The sequence below is a fragment of the Tauraco erythrolophus genome, chromosome 13 (assembly GCF_009769465.1).
Source record: "Tauraco erythrolophus isolate bTauEry1 chromosome 13, bTauEry1.pri, whole genome shotgun sequence".
Classification (NCBI taxonomy): domain Eukaryota; kingdom Metazoa; phylum Chordata; class Aves; order Musophagiformes; family Musophagidae; genus Tauraco; species Tauraco erythrolophus.
Genome location: NC_141477.1, coordinates 16,296,032 through 16,321,248, shown reverse-complemented (window position 1 = coordinate 16,321,248; position 25,217 = coordinate 16,296,032). Strand labels below are relative to the sequence as shown.

General features: G+C 41.2%; 1 protein-coding gene across 2 annotated transcripts in view; it reads left to right on the top strand.

Annotated features, from left to right (window-relative positions):
* The window catches only part of IL1RAPL2 (interleukin 1 receptor accessory protein like 2), a 391,662-nt gene extending 368,312 nt beyond the window's left edge, over nt 1-23,350 (top strand). For both annotated transcript variants that reach the window (XM_086619725.1, XM_086619726.1), the window contains exons 7-10: nt 2,002-2,147; nt 7,790-7,933; nt 11,858-12,028; nt 22,653-23,350. In XM_086619725.1, the coding sequence (XP_086475851.1) occupies nt 2,002-2,147; nt 7,790-7,933; nt 11,858-12,028; nt 22,653-23,350 (1,159 nt within the window). The remainder of the gene's footprint in view (nt 1-2,001; nt 2,148-7,789; nt 7,934-11,857; nt 12,029-22,652) is intronic.
* The last annotated feature ends 1,867 nt before the right edge of the window (nt 23,351-25,217 follow it).

Genomic DNA, 25,217 nt, shown 5'->3' with positions numbered 1-25,217 from the left:
GGTGGGCCTGGCCAAGTGCAAGGTCCTGCATGTGGGTCAGGGCAATTCCAAGCACAAGTACAGGCTGGGCAGAGAATGGATTGAGAGCAGCCCTGAGGAGAAGGACTTGGGGGTATTGATCGATGAGAAGCTCAGCATGAGCCGGCAATGTGCGCTGGCAGCCCAGAAAGCCAACCATATCCTGGGCTGCATCCAAAGAAGTGTGGCCAGCAGGGCCAGGGACGTGATTCTGCCCCTCTACTCTGCTCTTGTGACACCCACCTGCAGTCCTGTGTTCAGCTCTGGGGTCACCAACAGAAGAAGGACTTGGACCTGTTGGAGCAAATCCAGAGGAGGGCCACAAAGACGATCTGAGGGCTGAAGCACCTTTGCTATGAAGACAGACTGAGAGAGTTGGTGTTGTTCAGCCTGGAGAAGAGAAGGCTCCAGGGAGACCTTCTAGCACCTTCCAGTACCTAAAGGGGCTACAAGAAAGCTGGAGAGGGACTTTTTACAAGAGAGTGTAGTGATAGGACAAAGGGCAATGGCTTTAAACTGAAAGAGGGGAGATATAAGTTAGAGATAAGGAAGAAATTTTTCACTCAGAGGGTGGTGAGGCACTGGCACAGGTTGCACAGAGAAGCTGTAGATGCCCCATCCCTGGAAGTGTTCAAGGCCAGGTTGGGTGAGGCTTTGAGCAACCTGATCTAGGGGAAGGTGTCCCTGCCCATAGCAGGCAGTTTGGAATTAGATGATCTTTAAGATCCCTTCCAACTCAAACCATTCTATGATTCTGTGATTCACTTCTGATTTGTTTTCAAATTTGGAGTTCCGTGTTTGTTACATGAAATGATGTACCTAAGTAAATGTGTGTGCACATTGGAAACCCCATAACAACTTTGGTTTGTAATAGAGAAGTTTGGGGTTCATTGTTGTTATTGGGAAATGTTAAGCTCTCCAGAAGCCGTTTCCATCCAGCGCAAACAGCGTTCTGGTTACTTACTTTGTGCCCCGTTGCTTCCCTTCAGTCTCCAGAGAAAATATTTCTTTTTTTGATGAACCTTGATCTTATTTATACAGTTACTTCTTAGTGCCGGACACTATTTTTTCAGAAAAAAGACTCACCGAATACTACATGCAATGGTGAGCTCACAGGTGATTGCCAGGGCATCACACGTTTTATATTTACTCCCATACATGCTATGCAGCAGTATGTTAACAAGATCAAATGTATCTGGTAGATTTTACTTGATGTTACATTTCCTTGTTCAAAGGACCTGTAACTTTTTCTTGAGCAACTGATAAGAAGGCTTATGAGAGAACAGGGTATTGCATTTTTAGACTTAATGTCAGCATCAGAAAACACTTGCATTTACTTTGCATTCTTTTTAATGTTCACATTAGAACAATGACATGAAAAGACTGTACCTTTGGCCTGAGAGTCTGCTAGAACTTTCTGTTCCTTTTGTGGGGATTTTGCATGTCTCCTCTATCTTCTAAAAGGAGTAGAGAGTTCTTGTTCCTGACACTGTTCCATTTTAAAGTCAGGATCTAGCCTCAAAAATAGAGAAAAATTCCACGGCTCCTTTCCTTGGTTTTCCAGACTGCATTAAAATGTATCACAATACCCAGCCTTTAAAATATTGCCTTATAATTTGCTCAGCAATGGCTCTGGAAAGTGAGTATTTATTGCTTCTTTCAAAATAAACATTGTTTTTAGCATTTAATTCTGGCGCAGCCGAGGTAAACAAGCCATATGCAAACTGTTGGGCTCGTAGCCACTCTTCCTGCACCTGATTCAGCTCCTCGCTACAGGCGTGGCAGGAAAAAAAGGCTTTAGGTTGCCTTAAAAGATGCCTCTGTGAAGTCTCTCTGAGGCAACTCAAGTCTCCTTCTAAGTCATTTTCCAGGAGGAGAGGAGGCCAGGAACGCTGGGTATCTTGTGCTGAGAAATCATGGTTCTTTTGGGAATCTTCCACCTGTATTAATTCAGTTAAGCGAAGACTATATCCTTCCTTTCAGACTCCTCAGAGAACATCTTGGAGAGAAAGAAGTCGAATTGACATTGATCTTTGATGCTGTGGAGGAGGCAGACCTGGCTAACTATACATGTCACGTGGAAAACAGAAACGGACGGAAACATGCCAGTGTTCTTCTGCGCAAGAAAGGTGATTCTATTTAATTATCTGTACTCTCACCTGCCTCAGCAGCAACAGGTCAGCCAGTGATGAAGGTCTTGCTGACCTCTCTGAGCCGGGCTGGGCTCCTGTGTGCCTCTTTGGAGCTAAAGTATGTTTGTGTTACAGTTCAGTTTACCATTTGTGAAAAAAAGAAACATGAATTTTTCTTTAATCTCTAGTGAATCAGCCTTGCAGGTGGCGCACTTGCCTGGAATACAGTCACCCATAAAGCACCAATCGGTGGAAGTATTTTGATCTGAATAACCTACGAATTTGAACCAGAGTTGACTGATTAGACCAGAGGTGATTGTGTGATGAAGTTAAAACTTGTGTTTCTTATAATAGATACTTCAGCAGTGAGGTCAGATGTTCTCGTATTTCTCCACCTCCTGGCTTTGCTCTTTTGATTGAAAGCTTTAAACAGTTGCCATGAGTTTTGATTTCTAACTGCATTGGTAATGAAAACATTGCAATGAGAGCTACAAATCAATGGAGAATTGCCCCATCATGGTTGCTTTGCTTGGTACTGTACCTGGAATTAGGAATACCACTACTGCCAAGTTACCTGTGGCAGAAAGGAAACCATTTCGGTTTGAATGCTCCAAATTAAAAGGTGCTACTATGCTCAGCTGTTTGTAAAAGTCATTACTGAAAGGAGTGTAACAGTATCTCATTACAGTTCGTATGTAGTTTGTTCAGTCACCTCTCCTCTTTGTTAGAAGGGTGACATTTAATTTTGATGGTGATCTCTCTAAGAAATAGTGTATTAGGTTGTACAAAAGCTGTAAGACGGTAACTGTTGGGAAAGCAAAGGAAGGTTACACACTCAGGATAAAGACGTAATGTGAAACCACAGAGCCATCAGCACAGGAGATTGACTAAAAGGTTAATACTTTGTCCAGATGTCTGCCTTTATTCTTGGCTGTAAATTAATTTACCAAAAGAGAAGAAGAAATGTTTTCACAAGGCACACCTGCAAGTGCTGTTCCAAGCCTTCATGTGCTTTCAGATCACTAAGGTGAAGGACACGGTTCTCAGCAGGTTGTGGACTGCAGTGTTAGTGTCAGTTAAGAAAGCCAGTGCTCTCCATCATCACGGTCGCAGCAAAATCCCGAGGGTTTAAATATGCTGTTAATACCTGAGCGTGCTGCAGATTGACCTCTCAGCGTAGGGTTGACATCACCATGGGACAAATGAACTAAGAGCCAGGTGGAAGAACAGGAAGACTGGCCAAGGCCTCTCTAGATGGAGCACTACGGTTCTGGAAAACGTTCATAGTCATCGGTTCACCTAAAGGCATGCTGGATGCTAAGTGCTGCATTTCATGGCTATAATCTGTATAAAATGAAAGGTGAGGGAGGAGTGGTGTTGGGACAAAAAAAGGGCTGCCAGGGAGAGGAAACTTTTGGATCAATGTCCTTTTTTTGCTGTTCTTTCCCGTGATCCACAGGTTATGTGTGTGAAAGTACAGTATGCAGTCCTGGTAAAATCATTGAATCAAGTCCTACCTAACACAGTTTCCTCTATACGTGAGAGTTTTATGTCCTCCCTGACAGAAGGGCATGACAGAGGTTAGTTATATTTTATGCTAAGTGACGAGGATAAAACACGATACGGAATTGCACACCACTCTGAGGAACACGGGCCTGCAGTTGCGATGTGGAACACATGTGAATGTGTATTCAACATCTAAACAGACAGGATGTCACAACTTTAATTAAGGAATCTGGTCATCGTGATGAAGGATTAGCCTCTTCAGTGCAAAAAGTGTTCTACCTTTCCCTCCACTGAACCTCATAAATATACAACTGATAGTAAGTGTATCTATGTTGACACTGTTAAATGTTTAGCTGTATTGCATGTATTAGAATAACAAGCTAGGTTTATTTATAACAAGAAAATGCAGACATTTCAGAGCTCTGCTGAAATTATGGAAGAAGCACTGCTGAATACAGAATTTGAAGGTGGAAGGGATCACTTCTCAGCTACTATTTCATTTCTCTCTGCACCGTGGCTGCAGAAAGCTTATATTCCCCTCAGGCATTCTGAATAGTTGATTTTTCAAGCTATTAAAGTGTCATTTAAATCCCACATTATTTCCACTGTGTCCTTTGACTGCCTGTCCCGTTGTCCTGTTTGTTATTTATTAAGTTCTTACAAATACTTGACCAAACTTTTCCTTTCTGCAGCTAGATACAATGACTTCTCATCCGAGCTTTCTCTAGCTCGGATTCGACTGTAGAGTATTTGTGAGCCAGGAAATACTACCATATTTACTGACCTGTGACCAGATTTATTTCATAGATTTCATAGATTTCTAGGTTGGAAAAGACCTTAGAGATCATCCAGTCCAACTGTCCCTAATCCCCATTAAACCATATCCCTAAGTAGTTCATCCAAGGGCAGGACTGGTAGAAAGCGGTTGACCAGCATCCTTTGTGCGTGTCCAAGAAGGGATCGTGGATTCCTGTTGTAATGTGCTGCAGCTTTCCAGATGCTGGGACACTTGGGAAAGGCGAAGAGGAAACAGAGATCTCTCAGCCAGAGAATCTGCCCTCCCTCCAAAGCCTTACCTGCATTATCCCTGTTCGGCAAGAGGTGCCTGTAGCTCCATTTTGTCTCCAGGTTGTCACATCGCTGTAGGTTATGTCTGCCCTCTGTTCAGAGGTGTGATCACAGCACATCAGGTGTACACAAGCTAGCATAAGTCATGAGTCCTGCTCAACTAGGAAGGCTTGGATAAAAACCCAGGAATAAATCCCAAATCCAAGTTATAGCTGTAGTATAAGAGTTTCTAGAGTTACTTCTTGTTTTGACATCAGGTGGTTATTTTTAAGCACGTACATATCTTTAAGGAATAAAAAGGAACTGTTCAAATATTTAAAGTAAAATATTTTGAAATCTTTTGCTGTATTAGTGGTACAGTCCTCACAAATGCTTTCGGAGAATACAGGAGTGCTGTCTGTACGACATCAGTGTACTGATAGCCCCAGAGCGTGAATCATCATTTAGGATTTTCTTTGGGTTTTTTGACTGAAAAAGAACCAAATCCAGTTTCAAAATTCAAACACTCAAAGCAACCTAATGCAAACACAGAATCAGGCCTGCTCCTGAGACACGAATACCACTGTCTACTATCACATTCTTCCTTACTTACTTAATTCAAGACCACATCATTATTTGCTTTCAAGTAGCTAAAAATTAAGCTCTGGACAATCCTGGGTTTCCTTTTCTTTTTTTCTCCATGCTGTCATAGCTTGTTTGGTGCTCAAATTACACAATATACATTCACTTGTCCCTTAGTTGTGTTCAGGATTCCCATCAAATTAATTTGAAAGCAGTCCAGTATTTCAGTGATTGAAGTCTACACGGTCTATAATATAACTGTCCTGGAACATGAATAACTTGTCAGGAACTGCAGAATAAAATCAAGCTGTGCTTTTAGTGGAAAGAAACAGTGAATTTAGATAAAAGTAAATATTGTAATGATGTTTGCTCACCATTTATTTCAAGGAGGCTGCTTTTATTCAAGACATGTAGGAAACTAATTTTGGGGGGCTTTTTGGTACTGATATAGTACTAAGTGATGAGGAACCTTCTAAAATATTTGTCTCTAATTTATTGGGTTTTTATGAGACTTTTAGTATTTTAAAGATCATAATCCTCTGTGATGCTCTGTGGCTAAGTTCTTCTACATTGTTTTACATTAGAAATTATCAGAATATTATTATTTACTAATTCTCAGTCACTGTTGTAGCACAAAGCAGCAGTAATCAGAGGCAGAGACTAAGAGCTGGAGTAGGCAAGAAAACTGAACATTCTGAAGTCTTCTCCATTGCTTCCACCTTGAAATGGATTAAGGAGCCCAAAAGCCTTGGCTTTCTGCCTCCTTGTGTCTGGACTCTAGGAGAGTTTATGGGGCAGTAGGGCAAATACAGGACATGCAAAAGCAGATTGATTCTGCCTTTTGAGCTGGACTAGGTGTTTTTGCTTGATACTCTGCCATTCCCCCAGCAAGTGAACAAGTGAACACAAGTCTGTGCTCCTGTATGGGCTGCAGGTGATCAAGGCTCAGCATTTTCTCTCCTTCCAAGCTGGCGGCTTTGCCATCATTTCACTTTCCTAGAAAAAAAAAAAAAAAAATTAGTACAATAACAAAAAAAAGTTTTTTCCCTGAAAAGTGATTTTAACCAACTCCGTTCTCCATTTGACTAGATTTATCCCCAGAGCATATACTAACTTTGTCATGCAGTGTAATAAAAGTCCCATGAATTCCCTGTGTTCTCAGAGAGATTAAATAGCTATTATAATAGACATTTTCCATCTATTAGTCCATGACTTCTTACCAGACAGGCATCAGAGACACTGTAAACTGGGAATAGCTTGACATCTGATGTTAATTATTGAAATACAAGGCATGGCGAGGCAAGAATAACCCCAAAAGATACACAACTAATTCGCTTTTTATCTTGAAAATGACAAAAATAACATACCAGTAATTTTTTTCTGACCTAAGTTTTAGAAGCATAAAGATCACAAAAACTTTGTCTTGCCTATATTACAGTTTTTACATCTTCATGTTGTGTTTATCACAGCAGCAAATATCTTCATGATGTCTTATCTAAACTGACATGGGCTGTTAGAGGTAGCTGGTGTCAAATAGTCATAAAAGACAAAAGGTGACAAAGTAATATGCCAAGTGATGTTATGAGCAATATTATGTTCAGAGGACATTTCAGGCTAAAAAGCAATACTGTTTAAGTTAGTGTTTTACATCAGGTAGCACACTGGACTGGTATTCAAGGGTTTTTATCCCATTCTGACACTGGTTTGCTGAATGACCTTGAACACGTTGCTTCACTTTTCTATGCCTCTGTTTCCCCAGCTGTGAAAGATGGATAATTGCGTTTGGATGAATTTGTGAAGTTCTTTGAGGCAGAATGCTTGTGATGTTTCCTAACAAAAGCATCCCAGTAGGAAATTCTAACTAGCACTAGTTCCCATTAAAGTGTAATGTGTGGTAAACAAACATGTGAAAACTCTGTTAGTAGCCATCACAACTCAAACAAAGTAGCTTTTTTATCAGCCTGATGTGTGCTCCTGGCTTCTCACGTTATCCTGGGCATTCTGAATGCTCAATTCATTCTCCAGTGATTCAGCTGAAGTCTTGTCTTGGCAGCTCACATCAACTCATCCACTGGCTTCACAAATATAAAACCAAAGTTTAATAATTTTGGGGGGACTAGGGCCTCCCAAATGAGGTGCAATATGTCTGGTATATCTGTTCTCACATGCTGCATGCAGCATTTAATGCACTCTGCCAATACAGAAGTTTCAGACTCCAGAAGCTCGTTAAAAGTTGATTGATCCTCTGTGTGAAATCACCACATAATTCCCTTGTAGAAGAGTTATGATTATAGCCTCAAATGCATACTGGATGCTGATTTCAGATGGGCAGTAGATGAAGTAAATGGGTAAAGTTAAGTAATAGGTAATGAACAAAAAAATTGGGCATCGTTAATGTGGTTATAATTGGAAGCTGCACATTTTTATGTGGAAATGTACAGTGGATTAAAGCAAATAAAGCTCTGAAAGTTCATAACCTTTTTGTCTTTCCTTGCTAATTTTAGATTTGATCTACAAAATAGAGCTTGCTGGAGGACTGGGCGCCATCCTTCTTCTCCTTATTTTGCTTGTGACCATCTATAAGTGCTACAACATAGAGTTAATGCTGTTCTACAGACAGAACTTTGGAGGAGATGAAGCAGCTGATGGTAAGCAGTTGCTCAGGAAACTCAGTATATGCAACAGAAATATTTCAGAGACCCAAAGTGATGAAACTTCTAGATGGAAATGAATCCCAAAAGATGTCTGCTGCCAGTTTAAGTTCAAATTCCTAAGCACCCAACACTGCACAGCCCTAAGACTTTCTCCCAAAGCCCCCTGAAATCAATGAGTCTTTTCAATGAAATGTCACTAAGCCATGCCATAAGCAACCGGGAGTCATAGGAATTGTTCATGAGTCTGTTATCGAGGCTTGAATGTCATTTGTGAACTGATTCCTCAGGAGAGCTATTCACCTTCATGTGTCCTAGTGCCACATATGCCCAGGATCACTTCTCCAGAGATCCATACTGTATGTGGGCAGCCCTTTCACCGGGTATTTTTCATTGAACATTTCCATTGTGTTGTCTCCAGACTGCCAACTAACTCCAGTAACTAGCGAGAGGTGATTGTTATTCAGACTAACTAGTTACCTCAGTTAACTGGGAGACTGTAAACAGCTTAGTGGAAATGCACAGCTTGCCTGGAGAGTATGTTTAGGAATTAACTAGGCTGGTTTTCAGTGTTCTTCCCCCCACTTCCCTCTCCCTAGCATATATTCTGTTTGGTGCCTAAAGCTAAACATGTATTTTTAAATTGAAGCTTTAATTCTCCTAAATATAGAACATTCCTGCTCCTATGAAGCTGGAGTAAGCCCTGGTAAACTAAATTCAAGTGCTTGAAATCCTATTATTATATTCTTAACACTCGTATTATAGCATAATAATATGTTACTAATATGCATATAACCCGTATCTGCTAAAGATCTGCAGTACAGAATTCAGGTACAGGTACTTTTCGTAGCCCACTGCAACACTTATTCCAGACTGCCTACATGACTCATGGTATGTCTAGAAACAATAATGTATTTGAAAAACGAGCAGGGAACACATTTCCCCTATTGTGCCAAAACAACGTGCAGCTGCACGGACATGTTACTTTCTGCAGTTAGCGTTACTGTTATCAAAATAATAAATGTTTCTGTGTAACACTGGGTAGATATGGAGTGAGCATGTTTCGCTATCAATTAAATCCATAGGAGTTTTGGAGAACGAGTGCAATAGCATCCAGGGGATTTTAGAATGTGGGATGATAAATGGCAGGAATAGAGGTCAGGAAACTTCCTCTTTCTCCATCTTCACGTGTGAGTGAGAAAACCAAAACCAATGCTTTTTTCATACTATACAATACTGCACAATATTTATACTGATACCTAGGTGAAAGTGAAAGGTGAGATTATGTGGGTTTGGAAGTAATTCGCCTCTAACTCTTTGGGATTATACCAACGTAACATCCCTGGTTCACACCAACAAAAATTGACCCAAAGTGTAACTTCCTTCAGATTGCTTTGATTCATTTATCTTGTGTTTTCAGTGTGAAGCTGCTGCATTTTTATTCATGTAATTTCCTTGGTTCAATCACTTTTTAATTTATAACAACGATATTATTTTCTAGTTGTTTAGAGGAAGCTCCATGAGTACATAGGGGACTTTGTGTGCATGTTAATTCTGAAAACAACCTTTTATTTTTCCAGTGCATGATTTTAGAACTATTGCAGCTTTATGCCTCATTCTGATCCTGCAGAATGAGATGGAGGCAGGAAGTTACAGAAGTCAAAGTGTATACAGGGATGTTTCTTTCTACTGATGTAGGCTATAGTGGGAACATGCAGAGCTCCCATGAGCATTCAGCTGTATAAATGCAATTGCAGGGTCATTTTCTATTTATACATGTGTTTCTTTAAAATAGAAGATTTGGGACTCAACAGATTTTCTTTATTCCTATTTCTAAAAATATCCTATATAAGCAATGGACGCATTTGCTTCCTGTGTTGTGCGCAGCATTGCCTTTGGAGAAAATGATACTGAGGATTGAGGGAAACCGTTCAGAAAATGGCTCCAAGCAGCGCTGCAGCCAAAGCACACAGAGCAAGCAGCGGGCAAGCGTGGCTAAGTCCTTCTGCTGTGTCCTGTGTATGCGAAGCTTGTGAAGAGGGAGTCGAGACCGTAGAGATGTAACACAAGCGTACAGAGTCGCAGGAGCCCAGGGGGACTGGTTCTATCTACGTCTTGCTTACTGGTGTTGTGAATAGAGGTGACTGGAGAGGGCAGTTGTCGCACCCACGCAGCTGGAAGGGGCAGGAAGCTCAGGGACTGCTTGCACACAGTCCGTGCACGGCTTTCATGCTGCTTCATAACCAGGCTTGTCAGAGCTCTGGGGTTTGCTTTACTACCTCTGCAGAGCACTCAGGTGTTTGCAGCGATGTTTACCCCCTGGATCGCTTGATGGCTACCTTCTCTTAAAAGATTTTGGCAGGCTTCATTACGGACAGGGTAGCAGGTTTTGGACAGGCCTCCAAAGCTGACTGGCCTTTATTTCTTTGCTGTTTGTTCTTCTGTCATATTGCCATCAGTAACTACTATTTTTGTACACTGTTGATTTCAGAGAAATATCGGCAAGCCAGGTGGACATCCTCCCGTACAGCTCTGGTGACACTGGGCAAATTGCCTTTTACAAACGTCTCATTATCCACATGCTTTGTCTGTAGCTCTGACCCTCATGAGTCTGGCTTTGTGTCAAGAATTATAAGAAAGTAACCATCATTTCAAGGTCATCAAGGAATGTATTGTATTATAATTAACTATTTTTTCTTTTTGTCAGAGTATATTGATGATTTTTAACTGCTTTGATTATCTTTCATGTGCGCTGTTCTTTACAGATAATTGGTACTCAGCAATCTTCTGTTCACGCAGTTTTGTCCTCACAACATTAACTATTTGATTTTTTGTTTTCTGTAAATAATGGCAGCTGTACTCTTCCCTGGAGACTGAATTGCTGAAGGTTGACTTTTTCAATATACTATTTTCAATTACTGCAGAGGAATAGCAAAGAGAAATGTCACTAAGACAGTCTGATCCTAGCATGGATTCCAAACTCGATAGTGGTGCCACTTCTGTTCCTGGCACAGTCACCAGCTCTTAGCTCCATGTTTCAGATGCAGAGAGCTGGAGACAAGCCCCGGTGCTGTGCAGGAGGAGGAGGAAGTGTGTGGCCCTTTTTAGCCAAACCACTGTGTTGCAGCCCCGCTGTCCTCCTGTGGCATCACCTGGGTCCCCTCTGTCACCCACTGCCTGCCTCCACCTTTTGATGAGGCTTTGCCTCCACCCTGAGCTGCAGGCAGAATGAAGGGGCAAGTCTCCCCCTGCGCCTCATTTTCTCTTAGAGTTATTTCTCTCTCTCATTCTGTAAGCCGCAAGTATTTAAAATGTCCTGGATCAAGTGACTTCTAAAATTATGGTATTGGTTTTAAAAACGACAAGATTTTCTGAAAAAAATGCTTTGGACTGTTTGTATTTGCCATTGTTTTCTGCATCATCGGTATTCATTTGAGTTCAGTCATGGACTTTCTCACAATTACTTGTGTAAGGAAGGTTTTCTTGCTCAAAACTTTCCAAACTTTCCAGGCTCAAAAACTTTTCCAAGCTTGAAACTTTCTCATAGTCATAGCACTCTTGAGGCATAGGAGTTGAAAGATTTCCATTAGCAATATGTAAAGGATTAAAATGAAAAGTTCCAGCTTTAGTATTTGTATCAAAATTTTCCCCATGATCTTTTCCGATGTGAAATGCGTACACTGACCACATGAAGCAAAGTTACTAACTAGCTCAACATGCAGAAAAAAACGAAAGGACATCCTTTGTCTGGATCTGAAAATTTCTCTGTGGAAGCCAGATTATATATTCCTGTGAAAAGTCCCATTTTTGTTAGGAAATGCTTGATCTTTTCGAGGAATAATACCATTTTCTACTACTTTCCTGTGTTCTTTATAGTGTTCCTGCAAACAGCAGGCTGAACGTGAGTTTGTTTCCTTACAGACAACAAGGAATACGATGCGTATCTTTCGTACACCAAAGTGGATCCTGATGCATTAGATTGTGATAATAATGAAGAGGAGCAGTTTGCACTTGAAATTCTGCCGGATGTTCTAGAAAAGCACTATGGATATAAGCTCTTCATTCCGGATAGGGACCTGATCCCTAGTGGAAGTAAGTATTTCTGACCTTTCAGTTTTAATTCTCTGCGATGTGCCATGAAGGCCTGGACTGTGTGATAAACACTAGATATGGGAAGCCTCTCTTCGTGAAGTGGTTGTGAGGATTGGCGAAGTTTCCTCAGTACTGCAAATTTGAGCTCTAGGTTAGAGCTTGTTCCTGCACCACTGAAGTCAGAGGGAACTGCCATTGATTTCAGTGGAGGCAGGAACTGGACCTTCTACAGGGAAGACTGCAGCCCTGCAAGCAATACTGTAGTCCAAAATCTCTACGTCAGGCACAGGCAGCTAAGCAGGAAGCTTCCAAAAAAGATTTTGTAGTCTCTGTTTTATCGTTGAAAATAAGATTATTATTTTTTTTACCAGTAATAACTTGTTTGTCTACAGCAACTTTACAATGAAAAGACATCTTTCCCATTGTCTTTTGATTTTTTTTTTTTCCCTAACTTTGATATCTCGTAAATAGCTACAATAGTTTCCCAGTTAATGGTACAGGTGCAATTTTTTCATTAGAGTTTTGACCAAGTGTTGCATTTCTGAGCAGTGTTGGTGTTGTGTAAGTAATTGGTATTGTGTAAGTAATACTAATTCTTCAGAGGACTGTGTACAGCCCAGTGATCTGATGCTGTTTTCCATGCTGATGGTGAAATACAGTTGTCCATTTCAAATCAATTTGGCTGCCATGCCTGAAGATTCAGCAGTACCTTTGGATGTCTGTACCAACAGTTAATGCCTTTGTAGCTGTAGTTATGGCATCTCTTCTTCCAGATTCATTTTTGGACAAGTGAAAGAAGACCATGAATCATATGCATCATGTTGATGAATTTTGAACCACACAGTATGTTTGCTTTAATATCACATTTATTTGAAGTGCTACCCTTGTGAAAAATAAGCTTTTTTTATGAATTCTGTCTACAAATCACTTCCATGAAAACCATTAGACGAGAGAATATGAACTTTTCTCTGTAGACGCTACTGTATAGGAAATAAGAACAAGAAACCAAAGCAATGGCTGTGCTGGAGCAGATGTCTCCAAACATGAAACAGCCAGAACATGGCTGCATTACCAACCTGCCTGCCAAAAGACTTGAAACTGCTGCTGTGCTGCTGCGAAACCCCAGTGGCTGCCCCAGAATTGGAGCCTGCTTCTTCTCTGACGTTTGAGGGAGCTGGAAACAGAGCTCTTAATTCTGTACTGTTGGGAAGGAGGAATCAGAACCTAGTAAGAGATCATGCAAAGCCCTGTGTGGTGGCTTGAATTTATCATGGGCGTTTGCATCTCCTAGGTTAGAGCTGCTTCCCCTATTCCTTCTGCCCTTCCTCTGCAAGGTGTGAGTTTTACTTCCTTAGTGACATATTCCAGAAAGGAGACTTGGCTCATAGCCTTCCTATTTCTGACAGCACAAGCAAGTAGTATTGAATTTTTAGATATTATTAAGAGAAAATACATATTTTTGTATTAAAAATCACAGAACTATTGTAAATAATTCTTTCATATCCAACAATATAGCACAGTTATGCATGGCAATTATACAAGTGAATTAAAGAATTTAAATCTGGCCTTTCAATGATAACTATACTGAAGCACAGATAATCTGAAATGAGATTCTTCTTTCCAATTGCTGTACTAGCCAGCATGGTATTTTATTTTTGTCTATTTTTATCAGTCAGACACTTAGCAAATACTTGTCATCACTTTGGGTATTCATTAAACCTCTCCTGAAAATGTAGGGTACCTGAAAATGTCAGTTCTCATTTTTGAATGTTCACAGATTTAATACCTCTTTTTTCCTCTCAAACTCACTTCTTCAGTACTATGAAAGGGCCTGATTCTAACACATGGAGCTTCAAGAACGCTTAATCAGACATAATGACGATGAAGAATAGAACATGGAAGTGAAATGAGTGTGATTTGCATACTTTAGCTTTGAAAAAGATATGGGGGAAGGCACTTTATTTGAGGGGGCAAGAGGGAGGGAGAGGTGATGGGGAAGGAGAGAAGACTCAGAGCCCTGTATGTGTAATTTCTCGTGTGCTCTGCAGAAGTGGGACGTGGCTGTGTTCTGCCTAATGCTCACCAGTCTCACCAGCACTTGCAATGCTTAGTGAAGAGAGCAGGCAGTGTGATGTGGTATGGGCCTGCTAAAAACTTCAGAGGTAGACATAACGTATTTTAGAGTGACTGTCTCAAAAAGTGGCAGATATGACAAAATATATAGCTCTTCAGAGTAGATTTCTATAGAAAAATGGGAGTTTGATCACAGTTATCTTTTTTTTTTATTTTAGGAAATACATCTTCTCACGCGTGCTGCATTTCCTCATGTTTTGGTGTAAATGACCTTCAGTGTAACTTAATGCTTTCCCACTCTCCGTTCTGATGTGTTTCCTTCCATGTCTTGTGTACTTAAATGCGTGATGTTCCACTAGTACAGCAAATAAGGTGTGTTTTGTAAGGCTGGTTGCTTCATATAATCTCTGCAATTTTAAGGTGCTGCCACAGGAGGGTGTGCATTATTGTGCTTGCCTCCTGGCACGAAGCGACACACAGCTGCTACTGGCATTTGAGAGTAAGCAGAAAATAAACTTCTTAAATAGTATTTCATTAACTTTCTTGCACACTTCTCTGAACAAACTAAAAAGCTGACTTCAGAAAAATTCAGGGACAAGTTTAAAGATGTTTTTGTCCAGCTGGTTCATCTCTAACCTCTGGGGAAAAGCCATGATAGGCTCTGCATGTCCCTGGGCAGCCGAGGGAGAGATAACAGCCAGATGTGCCTTGGCTGGGATGCGCACACCCAACAGCGAGCTCCTCTGCACTGCATATCCGAGCTCTGCATTTTGGCTCTGCACATGGAGCAACTGTTGCTGTTACCAGGAGGACAGAGGTGGTGGCTGTGGGGACTGAGGCCACCTCTTCGCCATTGGGAAGCAGATCCCTAGCATCCAGAGTTCAGGACAGATGGGGCTGAGTCATGTTTTGCAGTAGGTGTTGGTTTCTGTGCCCGGCTGGGATACAGATGTTATCCCAGTTGGAGTGTTTTGTGCTAGTGGGAGAATCACCGTGAAGGACGCCAAGGGCCTCAGTGATGCCCACCACGTGATGGCCAGCAAGGACCTTTGCAGTGACTCTTGGAGCTGCCCAAGCGCAGCATAGATGGGCCCAGCTCCCCAAACTGGTGAGATAGAAACGGGGCTCAAGCAGCCACCGCTTTTCTGCTCTCACTCGTGCGGAAGCCCACGTGGCCGTGCAGGCTGGAAGATGAGAGGGGCGACATGGCAGGAAGACATGAAATGCAGTGTGCTGGGTAAGCAGCAAGACCAAGTTTGTAACCTGGGATTTGAGTTGCGTGGTATAGGAAGTACTATAGCAGCTACTCTGTCTTAAAGAATGTTCTGTGGCCTTAACTGAGAGTGAGTGTTCTTCATTCTGTCAAAGTTGGCACCTTTCTGCCTAGGTGACTGAGGCATAATCGAACATGTCAGCCTGTATGAGGAGACTGGGATCCCTAAGATGCAGTTGCAGTTGTTACTGAAGTTTCTTAGCAGTTACCGTTTTTTCCACCCTATTAGTTTTCAGGGCTTTTTTAACAAACCCTTTCTGAGTAGGCAGACTCAAACCCTGTGAGCTTTTTAATTCAGTATTAGGAGACCTGAGGAAACTGAATACTTGGGGAAGGAAAGTAGGAATAATTATGTTTTCACCCGAGCCATCTTCTGTCTTGCTAAGGATGATGTGTCTACAGAAAGATCTATTTGCACTTGACTCTTCTAAAATTGGGACTACATCAGAGGAAGATATTTTTCTCTCATGGTTTCTGCAGATTATTTTAAACCCTGGAAGTGAAGAGGTCAAAACTGTCAAGTTGGGTTTTTAGTACCAGCAATACAAATCTATTAGAGCAGCATCTAGTTGCTCTCTAAGCATGTGTGCATTTGATCTTGACAGGATAGAAAAAAAGCCAGCAATTCACTCCAGCTCAGCCCAGGGTATAGAGATCAGGCAGTGAAAAGAACAACGGTGATGGAAAAAAAAAAATCTTTGCTTTTACCTAAAAAATGGGAGGTTGTCAGCACTACAGGAGAGCACCTAAGGCATGTGATAAAAAGGACCCACCAGTCAATATTGCAGTTTTGGAACTTAGCAGTTCTGTCTGCCCATCTGTCTGGATTTTGCCTAGTGAATTCCGGTTTCCTGGGTTCCTGGATGAAGAAAACCCAGTTGGACTGTTTTCCAGGGGTTCCCAAGGATCCTTAATTCAGTATGAGACACTATAATTAGGCAGAGATGGGGAGAATGAAGAACCGCCCAGTGTAGGAGAAGATAAGGTTCAAGACCATCTAAGGAACCTGAAGGTGCACAGGTCCATGGGACCTGATGAGGTGCATCCACAGATCCTGAGGGGTCTGGCAGATGAAGTTGCTAAGCCACTATCCATTGTATTCAAGTAGTCATGGCAGTTTGGTGAAGTTCCCATGGACTGGAAAAGGGGAAACATAGCCCCCATTTCTACAAAGGGAAAAAGAAAGACCCAGGGATCTACAGGCCAGTCAGTCTCACCTCTGTGCCTGACAAGATCATGGAGCAGATGCTGCTGGAAACTCTGCGAAGGCACACGGAAAATGAGGAGGTGATTGGTGACAGCCAACATGGCTTCACAAAGGGCAAATCGTGCCTGACAAATTTGATAGCCTTCTATGAGAATGGGGAGAGAATTGGAGAGAGAGTGGAGAATGGATTGAGAGCGGCCCTGAGGAGACGGACTTGGGGGTGCTGGTTGATGAGAAGCTCAACATGAGCCAGCAATGTGCACTGGCAGCCCAGAAAGCCAACCGTGTCCTGGGCTGCATCCAAAGAAGCGTGGCCAGCAGGTCGAGGGAGGTGATTCTGTTCTCGGGAGACCCCACCTGCAGTACTGCATTCAACTTTGGGGTATCCAACATAAGAAGGACATGGGGCTCCTGGAACAAATCCAGAGGAGGGCCACAAAGATGATCTGAGGGCAGGAGCACCTCTGCTATGAAGACAGACCGAGAAACCTTCTAGCAGCCTTCCACTACCTAAAGGGGCCTACAAGAAAGCTGGAGAGGGACTTTTTACAAGGGCATGTAGTGACAGGACAAGGGGCAATGGCTTTAAACTGAAAGAGGGGAGATTTAGATTAAATATAAGGAAGAAATTCTTCCCTCTGAGGGTGGTGAAACACTGGAACAGGTTGCCCAGAGAAGTTGTGGCTGCCCCATCCCTGGAAGTGTTCAAGGCCAGGTTGGATGAGGCTTTGAGCAGTCTGACGTAGGGGAAGGTGTCCCTGTCCATGGCAGGGGGATTGGGACTAGATGATCTTTAAGGTCCCTTCCAACCCAAACCATACTATGACTATGATTTACATGGAATGGAAATAGAGTACCCAGCTCTGCAAACTCCATTTAGAAGTCCTTGATTGTCTACTCTGTCTTACACTCAATGCTAGGCATGGGCAGAGGCAGGGGGAATACAGAGGAATGGCAGTTGAAAGTGGAAGAAACATGAATGAAAACCAGAAAGGCTGGCCATCCTGTAACAAACAGTCCACTGAAGGCCACCAAGGTGGTCAGGGAGCTGGAGCACACAGTGCCCAGGAGTGCCCAAAGGAACTGTATTTCTTGAATAAAAGAACAACAAAGCCAAAGCCAAGGAGGAATATTATTGTTGTCTTTCCAGTGGAAAGCACAAAGATGGAGACAGACTGCTTAGGGGCACACCGTTGTTGAACAAGAGGCCACAAGTACAAGTTGCAACACTGAAAATTCCATTTAAATATTTGGAAAATTTTCCTCACCATGAAGGTGGTCAGACTCTGGAGCAGAACCCAGAGACACTGCAAAGAAACCTTGAACTTTGGAGGTCTTCAGAACTGTACTGGACAGGGACCTGAGCAATTAGCTGCTCCTGTTTTGGGCGGGGTATTGACCTGGAGACCTCCAGAGCCCCTTTCTAACCTTTATGAGTCTATCAATCTTTGATTCTAAATATCCAGAATTTAGATTCCAACATCTATCACCAAAACAATTTCACCAAAATCACTCACTTCAGACACTGAAGTCTGCAAGGCCACATCCCCAGAGACACCATCTTTTCCTTCTCCTTAATCCCTCCTTTGCCATGCCAAATACAGGGAGTCTGAAACGTCTAAGGGAGTGATATGTTGAGGGCTGTGTGTCATCCTGATCTGCATTATTTGTTTCTTTATGTTGAACTCACCAGCTATCACTTAGCTTATACTGGGATTGGGCTCTCTTTGGGGAGAGGCCATCACTCCACTCTGGGTTTCAGCAGTTCCAACTGCATTGTTGTTCTGGTCTGAGCTAACAGAAGCAACAGATATTTAATAAATAGGAAAAGCAAGAATCATAGAATCATTTTTGTTACAGTAAAGTAATCAGAGTTAGGGTTTGGAGACTACTCAGTTAGGAAACCAGGACTGAATTATTCTTCTATAAATAACTTTCTGAAGTGATAGTCACATTGCCAAACACAGAAAGGCTGGTGGTTGTCAGAGCGCCAGGACCCAGTCAGTATGGGGTTGGTGGCACATGCTCTTTGATTCTTGTGGTGCTGCAGACCGTGCTTCCCCAAAATATCTGTAAGACTTTATATGATTTCTGGTGTTCTTTCCCTCAACTGCTTCTGCAAATTGTCTGAATCTGGGTAGTGAGTGATTTCTTTGTGTAAGCAACTCTGTGTCCGTGCTGCTCATTAGTTTCCTTGTTCGTAGTCTGCTTGCACACTAGGTTGTCTGGGTTTCCTTCCAGCCCGTGGTTAGTGTAGCTCATTCCAGATTCAATAGGCACTTCTGCGTGATTTTATTGCAAATGGGATGTGTGTCTTGGACTTCTCTTCTTCAGTGCTTCAAACTACAGTTCAGCATCATTATGTGTTGACAGTGTTTGGTGAGCACATATTTGCTGTCAGGTGATCTGTCTTCATTACTAAATGGCAACCGTGCAAAACTATGTTTGTTTATGGGTCTAAAAGTTCTTGCTGTCCATACGTCCTTGGGCGTTGCGTTGGACATGGCGCAAGTTACTGACAGAGCTACTCATAATTCTAATTTTTTTGACCTATGGAAAACACTAACATCTCTAAAATGATTTTTGTGCCATATTGCAAAGTGGTGTTTCAAGGGGGGAAAAAAGAGTCAAAATTTAAAATGTTCTTTTTCAATAAAAATGGGTCAATTCTGATGCTGACATTTTATTTTTACATTCTAGTTTATGATAAAATACAGTGTTTAGGAATTGAAAATGAATAATTCTGCACTGATTTTGTCAAGATGATTTTTTTCTCCCCTCACTATGAAATGTCATTGAAGTTGACACCTCCTGCAGCGAAAGTGAAGCAGCGAAAGTGAAGTTTCAGCAAAATTATGTTTATCCGATAGAAATATGTTGGTCTGAAATCTTACAGTTGATCCTAGTTGGTGTTGAAATACCTGTTCAGTTTTTTCCTTGAAAGTGAAACTGAGCTGTTGCCTGACAATTATTTCTCAGCTCACTGGAAAGGTGAAAACAACCCTTTCTCTGTCCTACATTGCGATATAGATTGTTTGGATTTAAAACCTTCTAATGAATGGAACACTCAAAACAGATGACTCAACCTGTGGTATTTTGAGCAGTCTCAAATTCCAGAGTGAAAGGAGAGTGGGCAATTTAGCAGCTCAACAGGTTTATGCAGTCGGTGTGGTACCATTGGAAAAAATAAAGCTTGAATTTCCACAGACAGGATTCTATCCTCCCATGCTTTTCCTCACAGAGATGTTTAAGCTGTGCACATTGGACATATTGTAGAGTGCACTCAATGGATCTTCGTGCTCCAGAGAAGTTGTCACCTACCTTTAGTAGTAGTCCCAAGCTGGAGTTAACAGGGACTACTAAGTACTTCTGGACCAGATGGCTGGAAAATACGTTTGCCTTTTCATTTGGGTTTCCAGTTTCCTGTAACATAGTGGTTTTTATCCTCAGTGCACTACCAAAAACCCCTGTACATTAGCCATGTCTATCAGTCAACCAGCTGCAAACTTGGAATTTCCAGAAGCACCTAGGGATGAGTTGTGAAGGTGTCTGTGTATTCGTCTGTAGAAAGCTCTAACTTGTTGCAGTATCCAGTGAGTAAGGTGGACTTGCCAAAGTATGGGAGAGGCACAGAGGGGAGAAGTGTCCACCTGAGAAAATAGGGAATTTTTCCTGTCTTCCTCCCACTTCATTCCCTGTTTGACTAAAGCAAACTCACTAAAGTGGGTTTTTGATTGAGATGGTATAAAGGATTATTGCTGGGTTGACGCTACTGAAATTATTGCTGCTGGATATTGGAAGAGATGAAAGTGGAGGGATTTTTTTTGTCTCTTTTGTTGGTTTGTTGTTTGTGGTTTGTTTTGGTTTTTTTAATTGAATGCATCTAGGATATGCATGGCTGGGCTTAGCACTAACCTGGATATGTGGTACTGACCAGTATTGTGTCCTGCAGAGAATTGTCTTGTACTTAGCAGTGTTCTGAGTTGTTTGAAGGAGGGATGAATATGTCTCAGGAAAGATGCATGATAGTTTGTTGTTTTACTGTATCTTGCAGATTCAACCTCTAATGATGAAGCTTCCCACCTAAATTCTTTCTTTTTGGGAGCAGAAAGAAAGGAAGAAAATGAAGAGTCTGAGCTGTTGATACATTGGGATAATCTCTTTCCATTGTATTGAACATTTCTACCTTTCCTTGTTTTGTTTCACCAGTTCTGCTTATCATTTTCTCATTGTTGCTGATTCTCTCCCCTCTCCGCTGCCTCTCCCATGGATTTTAATGTTGAATTTTTTCATTAATGAGTAACTATTTTACACAGAGTGATGTGGGGGTTTTCCTCATAAAATATTTTAAGGAAAAACAAACAGACAAAAAAACCTGTAAATGCTGCATGATTAAAGAGTCATAAAACATTAACTAAAAGTCAGGATTGTTGCATAGACATTTGTAATGTATGTGTATGTCTTAAATTTTTGTGTGTCTGTGGGATGTTTGCAATTGCCTCTTTTTTCCATTTGTGAAAGAAATTCTTCTTGCTGCTAAGTGGTGAAATAAAACATTGGTAAAGGCAGATTTGATGCTGACTATGCCTTCAGTCTTATGAAAATAAGCTATCTTAGAATGTTCCTGTTGGCCTATTTTGTAGCTATTTACTTTACTGGAAGTGGTGTGAATAAGCATGCTGTGGTTTGGTGCCTGGGACTATAAAAATGAGTCTTGCAGTAACAGATGTTGATTAATGATGTTATTTGTAATCGTTGTTCCTGCTAGAGGGCAGTGTGTGTAAGAGAGGCCCTGCCCTGTGCTGAGTAAAGATCTGTTCTGTGCAGCTCTTGTGTCCAAGTCTTCATTTATAACACATGCTTCTCCTCTGTTGTCAGATGGCACGTTCTGAGTAGCATGGTCAAAAGGGTCATGTAGTTTAAAAAAAAAAAAAATTATATCCTGTCTCTAAGCTCACAATCACAATGCTGTGCAACCGATGAACACTTTTCTGACCTTAGTGGTTTGGTTTTTTTGCAAGTGATTTCATTTTTCTGGTCTTGACCCAAAACCCATTGAAGTTTGTTGAAGTCTGTTCATTTGAGTGGGTTTTGGATCAGATCTGTAAGTAGACCTCTTTTCCATCCTGTTCCATGTCAAACCAGTGTAATTGGCTTCTCTTCCCTGCTGTCCCTGGGACAAGTGAAACTCAGGGATCCAAGTCCAACTTCGAGAATATTTTGTAGCTCAATAAGCGACATCATGGAGCTAATGATGGGGCTGGAATTTCTGCTTACACTGATCGTTTGCAACTACTTGGCATGCATGAATAAAAGAAGAATACTATTTTCTTTGTCACTGGTGTCTCAACAAATAAACACTTCCAATGTGTTTAAGTTTTCCCTTTGTTCCTGTCACTTGTGAAGTTTCTGTTAATACCTTGGGGTACATAGAAGCACAGGTTTGTGATATTAAAACAGACCATTGGGCCACAAAGAATGTTATTGTGCTTCTGTGATCAATACCTAAAGAAGAAAGCTGCCATGATGCTTCTATGCAATAGCACAAGTTCTGCATGTGATGAGGCTTGATTTCTTTTTGAGCTCTTGCAAGTTACGGTTCATACACCCTGCAGCACCTCATGTCCTTGCATCTGAAACCCAAGAACTGCTTCCCAGAGTGTGCCTCCCTCAATGCAATGTTAATCATAACCAGCGTTAATGTTAAAATTTACACAAACATTACATTGATCTTGACCTATATTTTTTCAGTAAGCGAACTGTGTATTTTTAGTCGCTAATGCATCTACATGGTGAGGATATTATGTAAATGTCATTCTGTTGAGATGAACAGAGAAAAACAGTAAAAGATGGAGGATGTTATTAAGGAATTTTCTATATGTACTCCATAAATAGAAATATGTTGTGATACACAGTTCTGTTTTTGTTGGAGTATGTTGTGAAATGCCCCTTGTCTCAAATGGTATGGATCAGTAAGCTGTAGGATTTTGTTATACTTGATTGCAAGCCTGATGCTTTGATACAATAGACTTCTTTATTCTTTACTCTTTCTCTCTTTCTATAATTTGTAGCCTACATTGAAGATCTCACAAGATGTGTTGAACAAAGCAGAAGACTCATTATCGTGTTAACTCCAGACTATGTTCTCAGGAGAGGATGGAGTATTTTTGAGATGGAAAACAGACTCCATAACATGCTAGTCAGTGGAGAAATCAAAGTTATTTTGATTGAGTGTACTGAATTAAAAGGGAAAGTGAATTATCACGAAGTGGAATCTTTAAAGCACACCATCAAACTTCTCTCAGTGGTCAAGTGGAAAGGACCAAAAAGCAGCAAACTGAATTCTAAATTTTGGAAGCGCCTAGTCTTTGAAATGCCAGGGAAGAAAAAGGAGGTGGTGTCTCGGCATCAGGTCCTGGATTCTGCAGAGCAGGGCCTTTTCGGAGACCTGCAGACTGTACCCTCTCTTGCTGTCACAGGCACTTCTGCCACGTTGGTGGAATCGCGGGCCGATTTAACCGATTACCATCAAGCTGACTCTGTGCAAATGAGACATTACTGCAGAGGATACGAGTATGACGTGTCAGCAGCAACATTGCCAATAGCTTCCATAAGCAACCATCACACATACTGTAACATACCTTTGACACTACTAAATGGACAGCTACCTCTTAACAATACCATGAAGGACTCCCAAGAGTTTCACAGGAACAACCCATTGCTACCTTTATCAGCAAAGGAGCTTAGCTTCACCAGTGATATTTGGTAGTGAAGATCAGGACTCTTTTGAGATGCTTCATGACCACCATGAAGACACGTTTTTAAAGAACTTTGCCCTAACCCGATGGGGTGAGAAAACGTATTCGAAGCAGCAGCACACTTGTTTGCTTTTCTACTTGAACTTTTTGTTTACGTTTACAAATTGTTGACAAAGGGGGCATTCTTTTGTAGCTCAGTAATGTCCTTCCTGTCTTTTAATGTACAGTTTTATTGCTTCTTTAAAAAGGAGGGGGGGATAGAAAAAACACATCCCATCGTTTTGCAGTAGGTTTACAATCTGGGATGGATAAAAGGTCACTGTATATGATCGCCAACATCCATACATATTTGAGTAACAGTATTTGAAATACGTGGAAGTTGTTGGGTTTTTCATGCGGACTTCAGTACAGTTTGAAATTCTAATCATGCTACAAAAATTACTATCTCCTGCGCAGACCACAAGGGGTGAATCATCCTCAAAAGGAAGGAGGAGGAAACCTTCCCGGTAACATTGTCTCACAAATACATGTTTAAGAAGATGACCAGCTGAAACAGTGCAGATGAAGCTTGATCAATAAATTGCATATAGTAATAGTTATTGCAGAATAAATCACCTGCTCACATCAGCATCTCTTAATTTTATTATTGAGGCATGTTGCATTCCTAGTCAATGGTTAGCAATGTGGTTTTATTGAAAACTTACTAGAATACCAGAAGATGTTTAGGAGGATTTTAAACAATTTGTCTGTCGATTATAGATTATGTCACCTTTTTTTGCAGATTTTTAATGACTTTTTTTAACAGTTTAAGTAGAAATTTATCTGTATGTCAGTCAATTCATTAATTTGAAATTTCTGAAGATCTCTTGAGCTCTTTTAAGATTTGTAGTAAAGGCAATGTAATTTTACATAGGATTTTTTTCCAAAATCAGTACTTATAATTTGAAATTAACCTTTTTGTGAGAACGTCAGCAATAGAAAATAATTACTACAGCAATATTCAGCAACAAAGTGCTAAATTATTCAGGTTTACTAGTAGTCCGACTTCACGTGCAGTGATAATCACCTGAGACAGTTCTCTGTTTATCTACCTGTCAATTTATGTACCTTTTAAATATGGCTGAAGCAGAAATATTTCTGCTGTCTGTGCAATTAGTGAAAAGTGATATTTTTAAGCAGCTGGTAAGGTCTTGCATTTCTCACCTATGTGAGTGATCCCATCGGTCAAATAGGATAATGTCATTTATCTGTCACGGAAAGCATTCTTCCTGCTTGTGGATGAAAAGCGTTTCGCAGGTACTCAGCATCAGGCGTTACTACTCAGCGAGTTTTTTCTCTGGACCAATATGTTTCATGGAGATTTCCACACTCAGTTGATTAAGGGTTGCAGAGTCAGACTGTGGAGACAACAGTATTCAAGGAAAAAGCTCTAAATAATTAAGGGAGAAGCCAGTTTCGCAGTTTTTGGCACAGCTTTAATGAAAACACAATAGACATGAAGTTTTGTCTCAATAAGATCTGCTGGAGCAAGTTCCCAAAAATATTTTTATGGCAGGCAACCTTGCCTGTATTTCAGTATGTTTTTTAGCGTTGTTCTCTTTGATTGCATGAATAAAAGCTAGCACTCTGCACTCAGCTGCCTGTGGTTTCATCAGCAAACAAGTTCAGTAAATCCTTGACATTTTACAGTGGTTCCTAAATTGTACCCTACAGTCAAATGGAAACAAACACTGACCTAAGACTTAAAAGTATCCAGAATTGGCCCAAAGGCCATGAGAATGATCTCAAATGTGCAATAATTCATAGAGGTCGGTATTTTTCCATTGCTTCTTTCCTCAGTTCTTTATTCTGTGCCCTCTTACACCAATTATCATCTGT